This window comes from Podarcis cretensis, assembly GCF_951804945.1.
Source record: "Podarcis cretensis genome assembly, chromosome: 5".
Lineage (NCBI taxonomy): Eukaryota > Metazoa > Chordata > Lepidosauria > Squamata > Lacertidae > Podarcis > Podarcis cretensis.
Window position 1 is genome coordinate 3,579,518 of NC_137174.1, and position 22,935 is coordinate 3,602,452.

A 22,935-nucleotide genomic window follows, 5' to 3' on the forward strand; every position below is an offset into this window, starting at 1 on the left:
TACTGGTACCGTTTGTATATCGGGTCTATGCCGCTCAGGGGAAAATGAGGACTCCAGTTCCGGCATTGATGGATTGGTTGGTAAAGAATTGTTTTGGTGGAAGGAACTCTGGGCTACATTCCTCAGCGGGGAACTCTTGGAGGGCGAGTCAAAATTTATCAAGAGTAGAGATGAGGGGCCTACTTGTGAGACAAAACCTGGGTCTGCCAAGCATCGGTGGGTTTTGCCCTGAAGTGGGGGAGGCATGGGTTTAGGGACTGAACTAGGGTAAGGAAGGCTTCCTGCTTCCTTAAAACACGGCTCCGAAGAGCTGACAGGATTATCCTGAGAAGTGAGCAGGACTTTTCCGTTCTTCTGGACATGTATGAGCTGATGATTAAGTACTTCTAGTCTATCAATTATTTCTTGTTGTTCCCTCGGTGGGAGGTCGCCAAAGGTGGCTAAAAGCTCTCTTTTCTCCGGCGGGGTCAGAAGATTACTTGCGCCGGTGGGTTTCTTTAGAGCTCGTGAGGGCGTAGAGTAAGTCCAGTTTCGGTGCAGATGGGTATCCTCCGGGAGAGGAGGCTCGATGTCCCGAGGTGCTCCCGACCTCTCCGGCAGAGTCTGCTCCTTGCCGTGACCGGCGAGTAGAAGGGGGTGGATCTTACTGTCCGTAAAAACTCTTGTTGGGGTGATATCATACCTAGCCAAGAGTGATTTCTGCCTGATGATAACTGAAGGGATCCTTGGAGAGGCCCTCCCAGGATGTTCACACTACCTTGACCTTTCCAAATGTAAAGTGTTCCCTCAGACAGTGAAGATGAAAAAAACAAGGATCAGCAAAAACGGCAGTTCTGAGCACCAAAATCAACTCAAGTCTGCACTTTACATAATAAGGGACACTCAAAAATAATTCTATGTTCTGTTATCCAATTACCAGAGACATCACAGAGTACTTTTGCACACCTCATTAACACCTTGAGCGTTGAGAAGTGTGTTGAAACGGCATGTCTATTACTGGAACAAAAAGTCACTTAGATCCATAATGCTGAGGAGAGATATTTGTAGCTAAAATAATAGCAAATGAGGTGAGGATTTTCATAATAGCTTCTGGAGATTATATTAAGCAATGACAGATGAAGGTATCTGATGCATTCTGTAGTACTGTGTAAGCAGAAGTGGCTCTATTATAAGGGAAACTGAGGCAGAATGAAAGAATTACCTTGCTGCGTCACAGGGGCAACTTAGTCTAATTTTATATATGTTTTATATATGTTGTGAGCCACCCAGAGTGGCTGGGGAAACCCAGCCAGATGGGCAAGGTATAAATAATAAAATTAATATTAGTAGTAACCCATCTGCAACATGGTCATAGAATCATAGAGTTGGAAGAGACCACAAGGGCCATCGAGTCCAACCCCCTGCCAAGCAGGAAACACCACCAGAGCACTCCTGACATATGGTTGTCAAGCCTCTGCTTAAAGACCTCCAAAGAAGGAGACTCCACCACACTCCTTGGCAGCAAATTCCACTGTCAAACAGCTCTTACTGTCAGGAAGTTCTTCCTAATGTTTAGGTGGAATCTTCTTTCTTGTAGTTTGGAACCATTGCTCCGTGTCCGCTTCTCTGGAGCAGCAGAAAACAACCTTTCTCCCTCCTCTATGTCACATCCTTTTATATATTTGAACATGGCTATCATATCACCCCTTAACCTCCTCTTCTCCAGGCTAAACATGCCCAGCTCCCTTAGCCGTTCCTCATAAGGCATCGTTTCCAGGCCTTTGACCATTTTGGTTGCCCTCCTCTGGACACGTTCCAGTTTGTCAGTGTCCTTCTTGAACTGTGGTGCCCAGAACTGGACACAGTACTCCAGGTGAGGTCTGACCAGAGCAGAATACAGTGGCACTATTACTTCCCTTGATCTAGATGCTATACTCCTATTGATGCAGCCCAGAATTGCATTGGCTTTTTTAGCTGCCACGTCACACTGTTGGCTCATGTCAAGTTTGTGGTCAACCAAGACTCCTAGATCCTTTTCACATGTACTGCTCTCAAACCAGGTGTCACCCATCTTGTATTTGTGCCTCTCATTTTTTTTTGCCCAAGTGCAATACTTTACATTTCTCCCTGTTAAAATTTATCTTGTTTGTTTTGGCCCAGTTCTCTAATCTGTCAAGGTCATTTTGAAGTGTGATCCTGTCCTCTGGGGTGTTAGCCACCCCTCCCAGTTTGGTGTCATCTGCAAATTTGATTAGGATGCCCTTGAGTCCATCATCCAAGTCGTTGATAAAGATGTTGAATAAGACCGGGCCCAAGACAGAACCCTGTGGCACCCCACTAGTCACTCTTCTCCAGGATGAAGAGGAACCATTGATGAGCACCCTTTGGGTTCGGTCAGTCAGACAGTTACAAATGCACTGAGTGGTAGCATAGTCAAGTCCGCATTTTACCAGCTTCTTTACAAGAATATCATGGGGCACCTTGTCAAATGCCTTGCTGAAATCAAGGTTGGCTACATCCACTGCGTTCCCTTCATCTACCAGGCTTGTAATTCTGTCAAAAAACGAGATCAGGTTAGTCTGACATGACTTATTTTTCAGAAATCCATGCTGACTATTGGTGATCACAGTCTTCCTTTCTAGGTCTCACAGACTGTTTGCTTAATGATCTGCTCCAGAATCTTCCCTGGTATTGATGTCAGACTGACTGGGCGGTAATTATTTGGGTCCTCTCTTTTCTCCTTTTTGAAAATAGGGACAACATTTGCCCTCCTCCAGTCTGCCGGGACTTCGCCTGTTCTCCAGGAATTCTCAAAGATGACTGCCAGTGGTTCTGAGATCACATCTGCCAGTTCTTTTAATACTCTTGAATGCAGTTCATCTGGCCCTGGAGACTTGAATACATCTAAACTAGCCAAGTATTCTTGTACTATCTCCTTAGTTATTCTGGGCTGTGTTTCCTCTACTGAATCATTTGCTCCAAATTCTTCAGGTCGGGCATTGTTTTCTTTATCGGAGAAGACTGAGGCAAAGAAGGCATTGAGGAGTTCAGCCCTTTCTGTGTCCCCTGTTTGCATTTCACCATCTTCTCCTCTGAGTGACCCCATGGTTTCTTTGTTCTTCCTTTTGCTACGAACATACCCATAAAAGCCTTTTTTGTTGCTTTTAACCTCTCTAGCAAGCCTGAGTGAATTCTGTGCTTTAGCTTTTCTGACTTTGTGTCTACACGTGCTGGCTATTTGTTTGAATTCCTCTTTGGTGGTTTCTCCCCTTTTCCATTTTTTGTACACATCCTTTTTTAATCTTAACTCAGTTAAAAGTTCTTTAGATAGCCACCCTGGCTTCTTTAGGCACCTTCCATGTTTCCGTCTCATTGGTATTGCCTGAAGTTGTGCTTTTACTATCTCCCTCTTAACAAACTCCCAGCCATCATGAACTCCCTTTCCTTTTAGTATTACTGTCCATGGGATCTCACCCAGCACTTCCCTAAGTTTTATGAAGTCGGCTTTCTTAAAGTCAAGAAATTGAGTCCTAGTATGCTTGGCTGCTCCTTTCCGCTGTATAGTAAACTTCAGAAGAGCATGATCACTCGCGCCTAATGATCCTTCCACTTCTACCCCACTAACCAGGTCAACAACATTGGTTAGGACCAGATCTAAAATGGCTGTTCCTCTTGTTGCTTCTCCCACTTTCTGGACAACGAAGTTGTCTGCAAGGCCAGTGAGGAATCTGCTTGACCTTATGCTCTTGGCTGAGTTTGACATCCAGCAAATATCTGGGTAATTGAAGTCCCCCATTACTACTATCTCCCTTCCTTTTGCATGCTTGGCCATCTGTTCCAAGAAGGCATCATCTATGCCCTCCGTTTGGCTTGGGGATCTATAGTAAACTCCCACAATGAGGTCACTGTTATTCTTCTCTCCCTTAATTTTGACCCAAATGCTCTCACTTTGGCTTTGAGGTTCTAAATCTTGGATCTTTTCACAGGTATACACATCCCTGACATATAACGCCACTCCTCCTCCTTTCTTGTCTGGTCTGTTTCTCTGAAATAGATTGTATCCCTCCATTATTACATTCCAGTCGTGGGACTTATCCCACCAGGTTTCAGTGATGCACTTCTGCTTTTTAAAAAGGTGCAGCCTCTCTGGGCTCAACAAAAGCAGAGGCCATTACAGAATTAGGGCTGGCGTTCAATGTGATGAAGGAACTGTGAATGCCAGCGAGACAACTGCCTTAGGAGGCAGGTTTCAGTTATCATTACAGGCAACAGAGTGAGTGATGGATATTTTTGATCTATGTTTTCCGGAGCAGCTCTCCTTGGAATGAATGGTGGCTCTTTTCAGTGAGGCCTGCACATTAGACATTCCAGATGGACTGTGCTCCAGCTTATTAGCCTCCCCCCAATAACAACAGAGAGACAAACCTCTCAAAACAATGTTAATATTATATCACATGCAGCTGAATAAATGTGTATAGAAATTGTGTGCATGCTCTGGGCAACTGTGACGAACTGGAGCTTCACAGCCACGTGTATTTGCAGCAAAACTGTCCCTTGCTATGATCAACATGTGGATGTCATTCTTTTTTGAATGTGAAAAGACTTCCCACGCTGGAAAAAGTGGTCAGAGTGCAGCAGATTTAAAAGATAAGCACACATACTTCAATAGGTGCCACTGGAAATTGGATGGTTGCAGGTCTCCAGACTGCTGTTATTTTGTTATTTGGCTAAATGTGGCTTTGAAGCTGGATTAAATACACGTTATAGTGGTCACAAAGAGGTTGCTGAAAATGATAGCCGCACAGTGAGTTAGTTCTCCATCCACCACTAGCAAGGGACTTGCTGTGCAGTTGGCCACTGTCCCATGGGAAGACAGCACACCCCTTTTGCCACCTGAAGCTTAGGTTTTAGGAGGAAATATCTTGCCACAGAGACACTTTTCCTTGTGGCATCCTTGCAGCAACTTTAACATGCATTCCAGATCTCAGTCCAGATCTTCTGAATGTACTTAACAGTAGAGGATAAGTAAAGGCAAGGCAAGGCACACCTGGCCATACTTTGCATTGTATAATTTAGGCTGCAGCATCCTTTGACAGACTTTAGAGTTTTGTTTTCACAGTGGAAAAAAGTAATATTTATGTACACACGTTTAAGGATCTAGCCTACAAATCAAGGGAAAGCTTTAAGAAGTAAATAAGAGAGGCTTGTAAATGCTTCTTTTAAGCGGTTCAGTGGATTATTTGATTTTATTTGGATTTACATGGCACTATGGGTTATTTATGAAAGGGGTTTATACTAAAGTTATCATTGGGGTCATTAGTCTGCTCTGACTTTTATTATTACTGGAGACAGCAGCAGTTTGTAACTGCTGTTTTGGCAATTAATGTTTCACAGCCTCCTTGCAATTTTTAGAATTAAAACCAGTTGTTACACAACAGCTTCAGAATTAAACAGCAGCAATCATGAGGATTTAATTCCTACTCACCATATGGAGAAAGCATATAAGAAACTTCAGAACAGCATAATTTTGCTCAGGAAGTCCATGTAGAATTTCTCTGCAGATCATCACCCGTAAGCTACTTTCTACACCTGCAAGAACACAGAATTTATTATAGCTAATGTTGATAAAGAGTCAAAGAGGTGCATTGCCAGAGAGGAACAGTATGTCTTTGTTTGATCTCAAATGATCTTATCTGTCAAGGCTTTTGTCTGGTACAGGCTAATAAAGGAGAACAAAATGCACTTGCAGTTCCAGTTTACACCCTCTAATGAAACTGCCTGGGAACCCTTTGTCCAAACCCAAATCTCTTCCATATCCAAATTCAATCTAAACAAGACTGCACCACTTATCCATTAGCTAGTGGGAACCTGAGTTCTAATGTGATCTTACCAAAACACACACAAACACAAGCTGCAACCCAACCCAACACACCCCTCACCCTACTTCTCCACACAATGCAGAAGACTCACAGGTTCACTTCATGCCAAGAAAGACAAATGACATTCTTTCCTCTAATCATTTGGCAGATGCAGAGCACTTGGCACCAAGGAGGGATCAGCTTCTAATTTTGTACCACCCTTTGCAGACACTTTGAAACAGCAGGGATAGAGTTTGGTAATCTTTTGTAATATGGCGCCCTTTGTGAGGCCAAAATTTGGTGTCCCCAAATGTCTCTTCTCCATTTTGTGCGCCCTTGGGTTGGTGCCCTGTGCAGGAAAAGCATTTGCACTGCTCTAAATCCAGCACTGGAAACAGCAAAATATTCTTGCTTCTTCTCAGTGTCTGCACAGTCCCGTGTGAAATGGTTGACTCCTTCCCTGTATCAAGTTCCACAACACTTGAGGGAGGATCAGGGCTGACTATAAAGCCCAACCAAAATATGTGAACCCCTGCAATGGGAACTTTGATTTCACTTGTAGGCCTGCAAAGTCTTGAAAATTCTAGGTGTCTGTAAAAGAAAAGCATGTGTCTAACTCTCATGGTTCATGCAGACAGATGTGAATACTGCATCGCATGTCAACTCTTCCACAGAAATCCATGGGACTTGCAAGTGCTCAGTTCTGGCAGTGTTTTTTGGACGGCAGAAATCACAGATAAATCAGAACCACATTATTTATTATTATTAATATTATTATTATTATTACAGTGGTACCTTGGGTTACATACGCTTCAGGTTACAGACTCCGCTAACCCAGAAATAGTGCTTCAGGTTAAGAACTTTGCTTCAGGATGAGAACAGAAATCATGCTCTGGCGGCACGGCAGCAATGGGAGGCCCCATTAGCTAAAGTGGTGCTTCAGATTAAGAACAGTTTCAGGTTAAGTACGGACCTCCGGAACGAATTAAGTACTTAACCCGAGGTACCACATTATTATTATTATTATTATTATTATTATTATTATTATTATTTATTATTATTTACTCACTAGTAATTCCAATGATTTGATCATAGGGTTCAAAGGTCAGTAAAGGCTCTGGGAGTTCCCTGAGTAAAGTCTTAAGTATGACAGCAGGAATATGGATATCTCCATAATCATCGAAATTAACAGATTTTCCTATGTTAAAAAAAAGCCAAATTAGCAATATAGTTTTACAACCTGTTTACAGCCTATAGGCAGACCAACACTGCATTATGAAGATGTCTGCAAACATAAAATGAAGGCTGGCAACATTAACCCTGCACGGTGGGAATTTCTTGCAGAGGATCACAGCACCTGAAGACAGTCATGTGTGACCAGAGGAAGAATGATCGCTGGGAGGAATGCAGAGAGAAGAAACCAGCTGCAATAAAACATGTCTCTCCTGTATTGGTCTCTACGGCCACAATAGGCGCTGTAACTCTCCAACCAATTGATTTCATCCCTTTCACGACATCAGGTAATTATTCAGTATTCAAAACATTTCAAATGCCTAGTGTTATTTCACAGGTTGTTGCTGCCTATCTTAATGTTAGGATGACATATTGCCCTTACTTCAACCAGTAGATTTGTCAGCTATAGCCTGGACCCACAGAACAGCTCTTCCCAATTCCCAGAGAGTCTTTCGATTTGTGTTTATGCAAAAGCAGCCCTCATGCACTTAAGAAACATAGAGGACCTTCAAATGGGTTTGTGATATGGAATGTAACCTTGCGATTCAAAGGCAGAGTGAGTCAAGATAGAGAACTGGCTTATAGGCAGACAACTGATTCATCCAGAACAGTACTGTCTACTCCAGGGCTAGCCAGCATCTTGTTGGGCTACAACTGCCATCATCCCTGATCATTGGCCATGCTCACTATTGCAGTCAAACATTTCGAATTAGCTAGTCTGTGAAGTAAGGGATCCTCTTAAGTGATGATTCTAGGGACTGAGCCTGGGACTTCATGGATGCAAATCTTGTGCCCTAGCAAGAGGCTGCCTAAATCCAACTGAGTACACTCATTGTAATTCTTTTGAACTTGGCTAAAAGTTTCAGTTGATTAACTAGCATGGACCAATTTCAATGGGTAAGGCTAAAAATTAAGATCCTGCTAGTTTATCTATTAATTGTTTATTATTATGGTTCTGGTAGGTTAGCGTAATAGCGAATGGGAAAAATAATTAAGGGTAGCCTTTACTCATAACAATGAGCTATAATTTATCATTAATTTATCATTTACTATACAAACACAATCTCAAATTTCTTTCAATTTCCCCAAAGGAATCCATATCTGGTAATATGCACATCTATTTAAATGTCATCAATTAAAAGGCAGATGATTAATCAACTACTCACTGAAGACAGCCTTACACAACATGACATTTCAGGTTACAAATCAGCTTATTATTAACCAATAGAGTAATAAGGAATCCATGCTCACCAAAATAAACATTATTTTAAAAAACATTATTATCTTTTGATTATAGCAGACGAAAACTTACCCTGATTATAAAGTTTCTGAATCTCCTTAATACTTTGTATGCTAGCTGACCGTCTAAACAGTCCTTCTGCTTTGAGTCCTGTAAGGAGGTGGGGGTGGGGAAGCATTAATAGTATTCCTCATAAAATTGCTGTTCACAAACATCTTTGTGCTGGTTCGGATCTCTAAGTCTCCAGTGCAAAGAGAAAGGGATGTCAGACTAAGTATGCTCACAAACACAGGAGCTGCACCCTGGTGGTGGTTCACGTGAGTACAGGAGTGTATTCTTCAGTTGCTCTGCTTAGGTACACACTGCTGTCAGGAAGAGTCAGGTTTATTTATTATGACCTGGTTTTTTGGATATGTACACTCACAAGAAAGTTTGCAACATAATAACATAGCAACTATGCCCTAAAATTCTGAATTCTAACAGTTAAAATGATGTTAAAGGATGGCAGCAAGAGATAAAACATTTGTTAAAACACAGCATCATAAAATTACTCAACTGGATGAAAGAACTCTTTAAAGCTTTCCTAAAGGCCAAATATACAGGATCAAACCTATTTCCGGTGTGGCGGCGGCTGTGTTCTGCAAATGTGGGGTTGTCACGGAAAAGGCACCATACTCACCAATATGACAGGTCTCAATGGTGGGCTACAAAGCAACGTCTCAGATGCTAATATTAAGGCAGGGTCATAAGGGTGAAGATGGTCCTTCAGAGAGGCTGCCCCAGACTTTAGGGTATTCATAGGATAATGCCAGTACCTTAAAATGAACCTGCAAGTGGGTCAGATTTAGCCGGGGAATTGTTGAATCGGCATGCCATGCGATGCCCACCAAAGCCTTGCTTACCCGGGTTGTGCAACTGCAACTTCCAGGTTCCAGTGAGATCCACTGGCACCATCTCTGCGGGGCCGTGGGTGCCAAGACAGCCACAAAATTTTCAATGAGGGGGCCAGGCCTCCTCAATATTCCTCAGCTACGTGGGCTCCAGTGGGCCCTGTCCTGGCTGCACCAGGCTCCCTCTACTGTGAGGAGAGCAGCCGTAGCAGGCCCCTCTGGGCCTTTTGGAGGGTGTGCCAGGGCTCCTCCCAGTGTGTGACATCATGTGCAGCGTGCGTGACTTTGTGCGCACCAGGCACCCACAATATTGGGTGGAACCCGGCGCTCCTGGCAAGATTACACAAGAGCCCCATGAGATCACACAGAGGCTTCAGTTTGATTGGGTGGGGTTGAAGTCTCGCCACAACCCAGAAGCTGTTTCTCCTCACTTCTGTGGTAGTGGCAGCAGTGGGCATGCCTGCGTAGGCACCCCTTCAATGTTGCAGTCTGATGCAGCTGCCTCAGTCTGCTTCATGGATGGGATGGCCCTGACGGGGAGTTGTCTCCACGTAGTTGGCTCACCGGGCTATGCTAAATGGGCATCTGAGTTGACCCATAAATACAAGAGCGTTTCCATTGGTCCTTAAAAGATTGTGAACTGATTATGATGAGCATGAGAAGGTTCAGTTGCATGAAGAAGCCACTCACACAATCCATCTATTCATGTGAGCTGTGCAGCACTGGAACCATGAGCTTAGCAACATTGCGGCTCCACCATGCATCTTTCAAAAAGTAGAAATGGGAAGTGACTTTGTCACCAACACACAGCTTGTGTTGTTGTTGTTGTTGTTGTTGTTGTTGTTGTTGTTGTTGTACAAATGAGTTCTCTTTCAGATTTCCTTGCTCGGGTCCAAGTTTTCTTCTTTCCCAACTATCTGGAAAATGTGGCCTTATTCTTTTTCCTGTCCCAAATGACAACTTTCATTCTCATTCTCATTCTCCCAATTTTGTTGTGGGCAGAATAGTTTGCCCTTATCTTCTACAGCCTAGACAAGTTTCACTTGGGATAGATTTTCGAGCAGTCAGTCCTTCAGTTCACGAGAGTTTATTTAACAGTTAATGCTCTTGTCTGTTGAAGATCTCCTTGTGTAAAGTGCTGCATAATAAATGTTTCCTTTTAGCAGGCTGGGTTTTTGTTTTGTTTTTCCCGGTATGCTTTAGTTTAAAGTGACTTGCAGCAAACCTTAATTGAAGACATTAATCTGAATTACAGACAGCAGCTGTGCTTGTCTGGAACGGTTGTTTGAGACTCACATCTTTCTTACTTTAGCAGTGCTATAGCACCAAACCTTTGCCGGGTAGCCTTCCTACCAGTCTTGAGGACAGAGAAACATTTAACTACAGCATAGAAATATGAAATAATGGTCTGACCTATTATTCATATCAGAGATCGCATTAATCAGGCAGCCTGAGATGTGAGTGGATATCCCTTGGTCTTTTTGGAAGATAAATATACAAAATGGTTGATTGGTTATCTGAACACGAGCTTTTCTGGGTGTGGATTTTAGAGGTCTGTGTTCAAATTCCTGGCTAGACATACAGAATAGCCTTGGGCAGTTCAGCCTTCTGCCTTAGCATTATACGTATTCCAACAAACCCAAGGTAGCTGAAACTATCAACAGAAGTGTATGGAACAACCTTACACTTACAGAGCAAAATATCCTCTTGAATTATATACCCAGCACATGGAACCTTACAAAAGGACAATATGAGTGGAGTCTCCTTACCACAGCAAAAAGACTGATACTGATGAATTGGAAAAATAAAAATGCAGCTCCCTTCTATGATTGGATTGAAGACTTATACAAACTCACAACATTTGAACAACTTGCATATAAACACAGACTTGCCATGGACAAATTCAATTATATTTTGAATCCATTCTTACAAATACTGTAATAGCTTAAGATCTGGTGAGGCACAATAACAACTTTGTAAAGTATACAGTTTTGGGTTCCCCCTTTATTTTTCCTCCTCCTCCTCCTCTTCCTTCTTCTTCTTCTTGTTTAGTCATGTCCTACTCTTCGTGACCCCCTGGACCAGAGCAAGCCCGGCACTCCTGTCTTCCACTGCCTCCCACAGTTTGGTTAAACTCAAGTTGGTAGCTTCAAGAACACTTGTCCGCACGGGTGCTATTTCTTTTTGTCTCATCATGTTTCGTGCACATATAATTATGTACTTTTTGAACTTTCAGTAAAGAAGTCTGGGGAAAAACAAAACAAAAAAACCCTACAAACACATCCAAACATTGAAATCCTGTTGAGCTCAGTGCGATTTACTCTCAACTGCATGTTCTAGTTCCAGCTCTGGATATGGACAGAATACTGGCATAAGTTCTCACACATTCAAAGATAATAAGGAATTTTCAAAATGTACATTTAAGAATGTAATTTCAAATGCTTACCTCCCCGCCTCCCAATCCTTGACACAGGAAAGGAAAATAAATATTTACATATATGCAATCCAAATCCAGCCTGCCCTAAGACTGGACTTGGATGAGATTGGATGAGGCTTGAATCTCCCCTCTGCCCAAAAGCTCACTGGGTGACCTCTCTGGTTGGCTTCTATCTCTCTCTCTCTCTCTCTCTCTCTCTCTCTCTCTCTCTGCCTAGCCTACTTAAAAGGAGTGATGTGAGAATAAAATAAGCCCATGTTTACCACTATGATTAAGTATCTGAAACATAATGGGAGCAATCTAATACCTGCTTCACCTTTGCTGCTTTTCTGTATGTCAGTTTAACCCACATTCAAAGGTGAAATACAAATACCGTACACAGTATACACCGCGTATACACAGCGGTTCTGAATTGTATCTATAACAGGACTTTGCTGGCTGAGCAGCTAACAAATGCACCAAATAAAGAAATACATCACCACTGTGGATGTCTGAAAACAAGCAAACGACATTTGCATGTTGACAACCCCAGATGAAATTTGTGACGGTCCAAATACTTAAAGGATGCACCAGTGAAGACTGACAGCCACATAAGCTTTTGAGGGCTGTCCCAACAAATGAAGACAAACACCAGGGAATGCTGACGTTCACAAAGTTTGCCTGAGATTGCCAATTTTCAGGTATGAATGTTGATATTTGCCACATTTTGGATACTCAAAGCATTGGGTGGTAAGGCAGCTTCCCACTACACCCTTGGCGGGGGGGGGGAGGGTAACCGCTGAGCTGAGTGATGCCCTGGGATTTCATCTTGATAGCAAAGGGATGGAAGGATTCCGTGAGATTGGCAGAAGGTTGACTGAAACTGCTGATATGCTGGAGGCAGGGTTTTCAGAAGTATGAAAGGGTAGCAGAGAAAGAATGAGAGTGTTGGCTCTGGGAAGGAAGGCTCAAGGAGGATGGATACAAGCACCTTTCTAAATAACCAGCGGTGGTCAGTGGGTGTGGTAGTCCCTGCTCCTTCCTAAGACAAATTTTGTGGCTTGGATGCAAGGGCCAAGAGAAGAATGAAAGCAAGGGTGTGCTACTTAATAGCACATGAGCAGAAACTAACGACTTGGGAATCGCTCCTGTGTTTAATCAGCAATATGCGCATGAAAAACACATATACAGTGGTACCTCGGGTTACAGACGCTTCAGGTTACAGATGCTTCAGGTTACAGTGGTGCCTCGCAAGACGAAAAGAATCCGTTCCGCGATTCTCTTCGTCTAGTGGTTTTTTCGTCTTGCGAAGCAAGCCCATTGACAGCTTAGCGGATTAGCGCTATTAGCGGCTTTTAGCGGCTTATCAGTTTAGCGGATAAGCAGATAAGTGGCTTAGTGGCATAGAAAAAGGGGGGGGGGAGGAAAAAAAAGTCGGAAAAACTCGCAAGACATTTCGTCTTGCAAAGCAAGCCCATAGGGAAATTCGTTTTGCGAAGCACCTCCAAAACGGAAATCCCTTTCATCTAGCGGGTTTTTCGTCTTGTGAGGCGTTCGTCTTGTGGGGCACCACTGTACAGACATTTCAGGTTACAGACTCTGCTAACCCAGAAATAGTACCTCGGGTTAAGAACTTTGCTTCAGGATGAGAACAGAAATTGTGCTCTGGCGGCGCGGCAACAGCAGGAGGCCCCATTAGCTAAAGTGGTAAAAAGGTAAAGGTAAAGGTACCCCTGCCCGTACGGGCCAGTCTTGACAGACTCTGGGGTTGTGCGCCCATCTCACTTAAGAGGCCAGGAGCCAGCGCTGTCCGGAGACACTTCCGGGTCACGTGGCCTGCGTGACAAAGCTGCATCTGGCGAGCCAGAGCCGCACACGGAAACGCCGTTTACCTTCCCGCTGGTAAGCGGTCCCTATTTATCTACTTGCACCCGGAGGTGCTTTCGAACTGCTAGGTTGGCAGGCGCTGGGACCGAGCAGCGGGAGTGCACCCCGCCGCAGGGATTCGAACCGCCGACCTTTCGATCGGCAAGCCCTAGGCGCTGAGGCTTTAACCCACAGCGCCACCTGCGTCACAGCTAAAGTGGTACTTCATGTTAAAAACAGTTTCAGGTTAAGAACAGACCTCCAGAACGAATTAAGTTCTTAACCCGAGGTACCACTGTACATATTTTACAATACTGCATTAACAGAGTAGCCAGGAACCACAGTCCTAAGTCCAACTGACAGGTATGTGTATGTAACTCTTTTATTTAAAAGCATATGCAAAGGGAAGGGAGAGTTGGCTACAGACATTTCTATTTTGGAAGCAGAGTTCCTCATTGATTCTTACGGGAAGTTCTACTTAATAATCAATGGAACAATTTAGACCAGGATGTGAAGAGAGCTTCACTTGCCATTTCCTGACCTTATAAGCAAAAAGTCACTAGTGCATGGTGTGTGGGTAATTGTGTTGTATTCAGACCACTGTAAATATAGGGCCTTTATTCAAGGAAGCAGTGAAGCTAGATGCTTAGAACAGAATACATTTTTGGTTCTTTCATTTCACCCATGTGGCTCTGTGGTCTGATCCACTCCATCCCTACAGCTGCTTTTCACCATGGAAACTTACTGCTGGAATTCCCTCCCCATCCCAGATATTTATCACAAAATCTTTTTTGTCTAAAACCAAAGTAAATCCTTACCTTTCCTTTTTAGATAAGACACTGTGTGTTTCATTACTGGTGGGATTAATTCGCCTTTGTTTTTAGCTTTGAGACTGTTGGAGGAAAGAAAAACAAATCTGAACAAGTTTTCTCACAGGGTTTCCATACCATTTTCTTACAGGGACAGCTCATATTTGAATCAGCTGATTACTGCAGCATTGCGTCCTGTGTGAATAAGCCATCTCAAATAAATTACAAATGAATGAAAATACAGAGCATTTCCAAGCACCATGTTGCTCAATGGAGTCTGTTCACACGCTCAGCTGTGACTCAGCAAGCGATGAGTAATCAAACTATAACCCAGCTCATCACTGAGATGTTCCTGATCCTTTCTGAAGTATCAAGATACCAGGAACATTTCTGTAGTTAACTAATCTTGTATTCTGCAGGGGTCCATAAACGTCTTTCCAAGAAAGCAAATCTTTACTACCACCTTGCGGTAAAAAAGAATGAATAGGAAGGAAAGGGGTTTTTATTCAGTGTGGCAGTCCTAGATGAAGACAGAGGTAAGCCCCCTCATCAGTGATGGATTTCTGTGGCTGATCCAAACCTGCAAAACAGCATCTGTTTTCTGGTTCTTTACAATAAAAAGAAATTTGGTTCTGTGTAAGGAAGGCAGGGGCAGATCTGCCTTGAAACTAATGGAGCTTAAGCTTCAGAGCCCCAGAAGTGACTTTGTTCCACGTTGTTTACCAGTGTTGGGTCTAGTAGACCCAGTTAGTTGCATGACTCAATTTGATAGGTTCCTCAGCAGATAAGTCCATGTGGAAAGGATGCTTTCAGGATCTGGCAATGTGGCATCAAATCCAGGAACCCAATCCAAACACAGTCTGAAATCCAGTTAGGCCAAACCAGTTCCAAAGTCAGCTGGGGTTGGTCCACACATAATTAACAAAATATACTAGTGTAAAAATGATTTTGCCTCACATACAAATGCATGGGATTTCTCATTCCTATAGACTGTATTCTACAGATTACTGAATGATTTCATTCAGTATGTAGTCATTTCACAATAATTAAGAACAGGCTTCCTTATCCTTCCTTTCTTTAACGTCTCAAAAATAAGTGAGAAACCGTAGACCATGAATGTTCTGAGTTCTCTGTTGTAATGTAGGCACTCATAACTGAAGGAGTTTTAAGCATTGCGAGGAAGAGAGACTGAGAAAGAGAACAAAGAAACACATGGCAACTCATCCAGATTGAGTAAAAAGAAAACTTCTTTTTTCCAACCACATGTGAAAGAAATTGTGTGGCTTACTATTGGAGGCTAACACCAAACTGCTGGGTTGGAAGAGGGGGTCTTGGTGGAGGGGTCTTCACTGCAGTAAGTGGCTTTTTCTTTTGTTTAGTCCGAAGATTTTCATCATGTCTAGTGGAGAAAAGTACACATAATATTCAAGAATGATGTTTGAATCATTCATGTTTCTCAAGAAAAACTTACAAAGATGTATAACAAGTTCTAGAAGTTCAATCACATTGAAATCTTAATTTCAGACTGCAATCTCTTCACAGAATATTAAAACATAAAATATCAACAAAATGTACCACTTGCTATTCTCAATTCCGCACTTGCTGGAGTACACTTCATCTTATCTGATAGCTGACATCACTTGGTATGCTTCTGTATTGCACCAATATGGAATACCTTAACATTGCTGTTTATCTTCAGGTTAGGGTTTTTATTTTTTGTTTAAAGAACATATTTTAAGGAATATTTGTGAGACATACCTTAGATTAGGGCTGCCATATTTCAAAAGTGAAAATCTCTGGACACCAAAGTTGTTTAGCTTTTTTTTATTTTAATCTCAACAAAAAAATGAAACTTCTGACATGGGTTGCCATACGTCCAGATTTTCCTGGACATTGAAGAGATTCCTGCCCAGACACTGTTTCTGATGGCCGAATCCCAGTTATGTCTGGGAAATTCTGTACGTATGGTAACCCTACCTTAGATGAGATTAACCACCTAAAGCATGCAAAAGTGCAGCCATATTGGGTCTCTATGGATTCAAGGCCTAGGTGAACTCTGCTAGAACACTTTTCTCATGGGTACTTCAGGTCTAAATAATGTTTTTGTTTTACATTGGTACCTCGGGTTACATACTCTTCAGGTTACATACGCTTCAGGTTACAGACTCCGCTAACCCAGAAATAGTACCTTGGGTTAAGAACTTTGCTTCAGGATGAGAACAGAAATCGTGCTCCGGTGGCGCAGTGGCAGCAGGAGGCCCCATTAGCTAAAGTGGTGCTTCAGGTTAAGAACAGTTTCAGGTTAAGTATGGACCTCAGGAACGAATTAAGTACTTAACCCGAGGTACCACTGTAGTTTGAAAGCTGCAGCAATAATGCTGGAATCTTGGTTCTCGCAATGACCTTGAGGAGGGAGTGTTGTATTTTGCCTGTTTATTTTGACATCCATTGCCCTGAGCTCTTTTAAAGGGGGGAAGAGCTATAAATACTCTGAGTCAATAAAAATAAAAATAAATAAATAAATGCCTTTAGCCCTTTAAGATCATGAGAAAGAGAGCACCAGGAATGCAACAGCACAACGGTGTCCTGCTTCTCTGGTTGTATGGCAACTGCGTGTGTCCTGCCCTCCCTCTTTTCTGTCATTAAAGCTACACAAGAGTAAGATGAGAAAGAATTTAAGAAGAGCCCTGCTAGATCAGACAAAAGCCGCATCTCCTCCATCATCCTGTACTCAGGGTGACCCACCAGCTGCCCACAAGCAGGATATGAGCACAACAGCTGGTGCTCTTCAGGAACTGATATTCAGAAGCATATACTGGCCACTGATAGCCCCCATCCTTTAAAAGCCATCCTGGTTGTCCACCATAATCACATCTTGCAGGACCAAATTCTTTTGTTTAACTAGGCTTAACTAGTCAGCTTGTGCATCTTGGTTCAGAGACTTCTAGTGCTGGATTAAACCCTGTGGAGGCCCCAAGGCAGACAAAATCTTGGGGCGGGGGGCTGCCAAATTATCTCCTGATATATTTTTGTAATTTTCTGTCAATATCAAATCAATTGTCAGGGAACTGCCATCAGAGCCAAGGGTGGAGGTAAGGCTCCCCAATGACGCTGGAGAGGGAACCAGCAAGGAAAGGGGGGGGAGCTTCCGCTGGGGAAGGAGCTAGGCGTGACGCTAGGAAGAAAGGGGAGGCTGAGGGAGCTTCGGAGGGAGGGCTCCGAGACTGTTCCAGCGAGGCCAGCGGGGAGAGCTCAGGACCTCCACTTGGGACGCCCACTCTGCGCAGAAAGCTTCCGCGCAGGGAGGCTAGGCGGAGACTTGGTGTCAAAGAACTTTTATGTTGGAAAAAGTTCAGGAAACGCCCACTGACGGATTCTGCCAGTGATTGAGACAGCCACGGAGTAGAGGCTGTCCAGCTGGGGGGAAAGTTTTAACCAAACAACTCAGCTTGCAGCAGTCTGCGGGTTACGCACAAGCAACCCCAACCCCCATTACATCAATATTCTTTGGGTTTTTTGTCACAGGGCCCCTAAAACGCTGGTGCCTACTCTGGCAACCCGGCACTGGAGGCTTCTAACATCAATACATTCCAACTCTCCTCCAAATGCAACTGCAATTCTTAGCACTCTTTGACTCTATTCCTCTGACTTTATGCCCTTCATACACCTCACACTTTTGAACATCAAGAAGAGTGAACCTCTGGACTGCACACGGCTCTCTCATTTCCTCAGTTGTGGGAGGTCAGCTTCTGGGCAGAAAACCTGGGAAGGTGACCACTGTGGAAGGCTGGACCCAAGGGCCATATCATACACCGCCATTGTTTAAGTGGACAGCTAAGATACTGTACACATACATTTGAATATTTAAAGTCGTAACAACAAGCATGCATGGGCATACTTGTATTTACAAATACACTTAGCATACATAGACACAACGCTTGCTAGGGAACCAGATTGGCAGCCTCTGTTTGCAAAACAGCTCTGAGTTAAAATCGTAATTCTGTCACTTTTACAAGATGGAAGTATAACTCCTCCTGTACATTAACTGCATGGTTATTTATTAAGCCGGGAGGCATATATGAACGTTTAATTGTTATATATTTACGTACTGATGTACAAAACCCATTTATATAACAGTGATGCAGCACCAGAACATTTTGTTTTGTTTTATTGCTATGGCTAGTGGCTGATGCAAATAAAGATTCTTCTGATCTGATCTGCAACACCAGCTTCTGTCAGTCAACCAAAGCATGTAAAATACTGTCATGAAGCATTTTATAGCTACTTCCCTTATCTGGAGATTCAAAGTACTTTAAGGAAAATAACAGTGGCTGCAACTGGGAGTTCTGGTGACATGAGAATTGCTGGAACACTCCACTGGTAATCTATTGAGGCTTCTGGCCTTTATGGCTGGATAGGCTTGAAAGCGTGACCAATCCCTGCTGAAAAACCAGAAGTCAGAGAAGAAGCTGGTTGCCAGTGGTTTAATGCAAGGGTTTAGTGTGCTCTGCAACTCCCCTACAAGGAAAAGTTGCTGCATTTTGGACTTTTTAGTTTAGAGAGAAGACAAGTCAGAGGTGACAGGATAGAAGTTTATAAAACTATGCATGGCATAGTGAGAGTGGTTAGAGGAAAGTCATTAGCATTAGAACTAGTGAAGCTGATGGCTGGAAGATTCAGGACAGATAAAATAAAGTATTTCTTCACCCAGTGCAGTGTTGAACTAATGGAAGATAAGGCTGTCCACAGCTACTAGCCACGGTGGCTACGTTCTGCCTCCAGGGTCTGAACCATTATACGCCTGAGCATCAGTTGCTAGCGATTGCAGGTGCGCAGAGTACTGTCATGCTCATGCCCTGCTTGTGGGCCCCCCAGAGGCATCCATCCGGTCAGCCATTGCAAGAACAGGATGCTGAACTAAATGGGCCATTGGTCTGATCCAGCAGGCTCATCTTACATTCATATGTTATCATAATGAAGTAAAATAAGTAAAGTAGGAACACATTTCACAGAAGTTCACATTTGAAGAAGTTCTTGAAGAAGTTGCAAAAACCAGCTTTTCTCGGTGCACAGTTTGGATTACTGGAGGCAGAATTTCCTTTTCCTTTTCAACGCAGAATAAATACAGCCCAAATGAAATTCTGGTGCATAACTTACAAGGCTGGTCCATGTGTAACCCCTGCAGATACCTATTTACTTTCTCTGTGGTGAATCATTCAACATTTCTTAGATGTTATTACTGGTGACAATGCACTTTGTACGATAACATGTAGCCAAGAATAGATCAGGTATATCAAACATTTAATCAGACAGAAGTTTAGTGAAGTTGTCTGAAAAAGGAAAACAATTTAATATAAGACCTCTCCCCCCCCCCTTTTTAAAAGAAGAACATTAAGGACTGTTTTGAACGTGTTACATACCGAATAACTTCTTGAGGGATCTTAAGTTGGTCGTATTTAAGATGGTCTCTCAGGTCACTCAGGTAATTCAGATAGATTACCTTTTTTCCAAACTTGTGACTAAAAATATAAGAAAATTTATACAAACACAGGAATTAGGAATATTTCCTGAAAGTGTTACTTTAATATTATGAAACCTAAATGTCAACGTGAGTGCCAAAAGTGGACTATGATTAAAGCAGCCAAGGCACAAGATGCATTCATTTTCATTTGATCAAACATAAACATACCATGCTTGAGTCTAATTTGAATAAAAATGACTGTCTTCCATCCTAATATAACTGCTATTTGCATAGATATAGAAACCATTGTTTTGAGAGGGAAACAAAAACCTTTATTTTAATGCAGCATTAAAAATGTATGGAAAGAGTATGTTCTGTTAAGCTTTCTATGTCAATAGTTAAGTGGAAAAAAATAGACCTTATTGCTGGCAAAGCAATTTGTGCCTTGCTTTATATGGAAAGATTAAATTGTATGGCAGCAGTTTCCATAGGTCCAATTCTTCACTGCCTTGACAGAATGGAAACCCCCTTCCTGCTCCTGCTAATATCTGGATGTAGATGTCAGTGTTGGTTGTGTAGTTTCTATTCTGCTGCAGCTCGGATTCCAATGAAAACCAATTAATGTTGCTATTATTAGGATATTCCACACTATTCTTTTCAATGCAAAGGAAACCCAATGCAAATTAGGGGGGAGGGGAATTACCAATTATATATCATTTGTGGAATGAAAACAGCAATGAATACCAACTGTATTCACTGGATTGATTTCTGTTCCAGATGCATGATAAATAAGTAAACACTGGGAATTTCCACTTCCATTTCCATTGGAATTCTCTGACAATCCCACATGTGTTGCAGGAGTAATTTGATGTTGTTGTTTTTCTGGCGAGAACTTTGATCCCTACAAAGGGCTACACTTCCCAAACAGAAATGATCTTATCTGCCCCTTCCACATGGTTCCTGCAGTCAGAGGGGCATGGGAAAGAAGCTTGGAAGCTTTTCCTGTATTGCTGTGATAACATACGCTACAGACAAACTTGATGAAGCACAAAACAGTCTTCTCTCTTTTTTAAAGATAGTGTCAGAAGCAGTTTGTCCAATATTCAACGGGACTGAGCTGAAATTGTTCCAAGAAAGATGATTAAGGGTCTGGAAACCAAGTCTTATGAGGAACAGTTGAGAGAGATGGGTGTGTTTAGTTTGGGAAAGAGGAGACTGACAGGAGATATGACAGCCATCTTCAAATATCTCAAGGAATGTCACATGGAAGATGGAATAAGCTTGTTTCTCCTGCTGTAGAGGGTAGGAGCTGAACCAAAGGTTTCAAGTTGCAAGAAATGAGATTCTGACTATACATCAGGAAGAACTTTCTGACAGCAAGAGCTGCTCAACAGTGGAAGAGTCTCCCTCAGGAGGTGGTGGGCTCTCCTTCCTTGGAGGTTTTTAAGCAGAGGATGGATGGCCATCTGTCATGAATGCTTTAGCAGAGATTCCTGTATTGAGGGGTTGGACCAGATGACTCTTGTGGTGCCTTCCAATTCTACAATTCTATGATACTGGGATGATTCACATCAAAATTTGAGAAGATGTTTGCCTATTTGTTTCCATTACATTCACTCAGGACAATAATAGCCTCAGCACTCCACTCCTGTATGGTGTGTGCTCACTAACTAGACATTTACTCACTGATATTTGGGGTCTGTAAATCAGCAGAATTGGCTCCCACTGCTTTTGGGATCAATATCCCAAATTATCATGATGCTTTGTCCCTCCCACAGTTGTCCCTGTGCGCATGGGACCCTGCGGCTGGCAGTCTGTGCAAGACCATTTCACACAGGGAAGCACAAATCTCTTTGTCTCTTGAACTACACGTCCTAGATTAACAGCACACTCTCCCTTTTGTAGAGAAGGATTTGGGCCAGAAACTCACTGTTCAAAATATTGATCATTCTGTTCAAACTCTGCTTCTGATTGGCTCCAGCACACCTTACAAGATCCAAACACTATGAACATAGGATAGGATATCCATAAACATAATTTAGCATGATCTAGAACTTAATGGTAATGGGGGTAAAGTCTCAGATCTCTGGGCCCCAGAGAGAGTACCCTTTCATGTATCCCTTACTTGGACCCTGAAAATAAGACACAAATTGGGCTAACATACTGTTAATATTATTCCCATTTCTGTACATTATTCTGCAGAATAACATTGAAAGCCCAGCTCTGCATGCACCAGCACCCTCTAGTGGAAGACAGCAGAAATTTTAATTAGAAGAAATTAATTAACACAAAGAGTTGGCTTCTGCTGTCAAGGAAGTACTTTTACCGAATTAACACACTTGATCCTCAATGTGTACAAACCTAGTTAGGCCTTCCAGGATGCTCTTCCATGATAAAATGAAGCATTTATGCCAGCCTATTAGTGAATTCCAAAAGAAAAACACACACGAACAACCAAAAACAGATTGTGTTACCCATGGAAGCAGTGCCTTAAATAATTTGCTCTTCACCTCAGGAGGGCTTCCTGTTCTGCAGAATCTGCTACCTTGACATCAACGTTTTATGGTTTTGCTGCTTTCTAATGGCATGGAACCCAGCCCTTTCACTCTCTCCCTGACTGGAAAAAGCCAACTTCAAGGATGGGGTGGAGATAAACATGAGTGTTTCCAATCACTACTTCTGGAAAAGGCACCCAACACCTACTCCTACGCCCATGAACCTCTAAACTATTCTTCCTCTCAGCTTGAAACAGAAGAAAGAAAGTGGTTCTTCTCAGGTGCCTTGTAAGTTCTTGGATTTGGAAACTTCTTGAACATTAAACACACAAACACACACACACAAATGTTCTCTGACTCTCAGCCCACCAGCTGAAATCTAAGGGAGGGGACTTTTAGCAAAAGGAGCTCTGAAGACGAAAAGCACTCCACTAGATCCCATATGTACCTAAGCACCACACTAAGGGAGAGGATCTAGACCAGAGTGGTCCATGTTTTCATACCAAGTGGGCTGCAAGAGTACTTTGACATGGGACCTGTGGGCCACACACTGCCTTGTTGTGTGGGACGCATTATCTGATGCCCCAGGGCTTTGGGAAGGAGGTGCAAGGCTCTGGCAGGGTCCTAGAGCCCTCTCACCTCCCCCCCCCCAGCTAGGAAAGTGCTAACTAGGCTTTGGGAAGGAGGC

The 22,935-nt window shown here is 42.9% G+C and overlaps 1 protein-coding gene across 4 annotated transcripts in view; it reads right to left on the reverse strand.

The window, feature by feature from the left end:
- LOC307215724 (rho GTPase-activating protein 8-like) overlaps positions 1–22,935 on the reverse strand; it is a 68,555-nt gene that overhangs the window by 26,821 nt on the left and 18,799 nt on the right. For 3 of the 4 annotated variants that reach the window (XM_079975353.1, XM_079975350.1, XM_079975351.1), the window contains exons 7-12: positions 19,712–19,810; positions 15,580–15,690; positions 14,301–14,374; positions 8,383–8,460; positions 6,907–7,035; positions 5,465–5,568 (exon numbers count right to left, since the gene is read on the reverse strand). In XM_079975353.1, coding sequence (XP_079831479.1) covers positions 5,465–5,568; positions 6,907–7,035; positions 8,383–8,460; positions 14,301–14,374; positions 15,580–15,690; positions 19,712–19,810 — 595 coding nt within the window. The remainder of the gene's footprint in view (positions 1–5,464; positions 5,569–6,906; positions 7,036–8,382; positions 8,461–14,300; positions 14,375–15,579; positions 15,691–19,711; positions 19,811–22,935) is intronic. The other variant, XM_079975352.1, reaches the window with a different exon arrangement.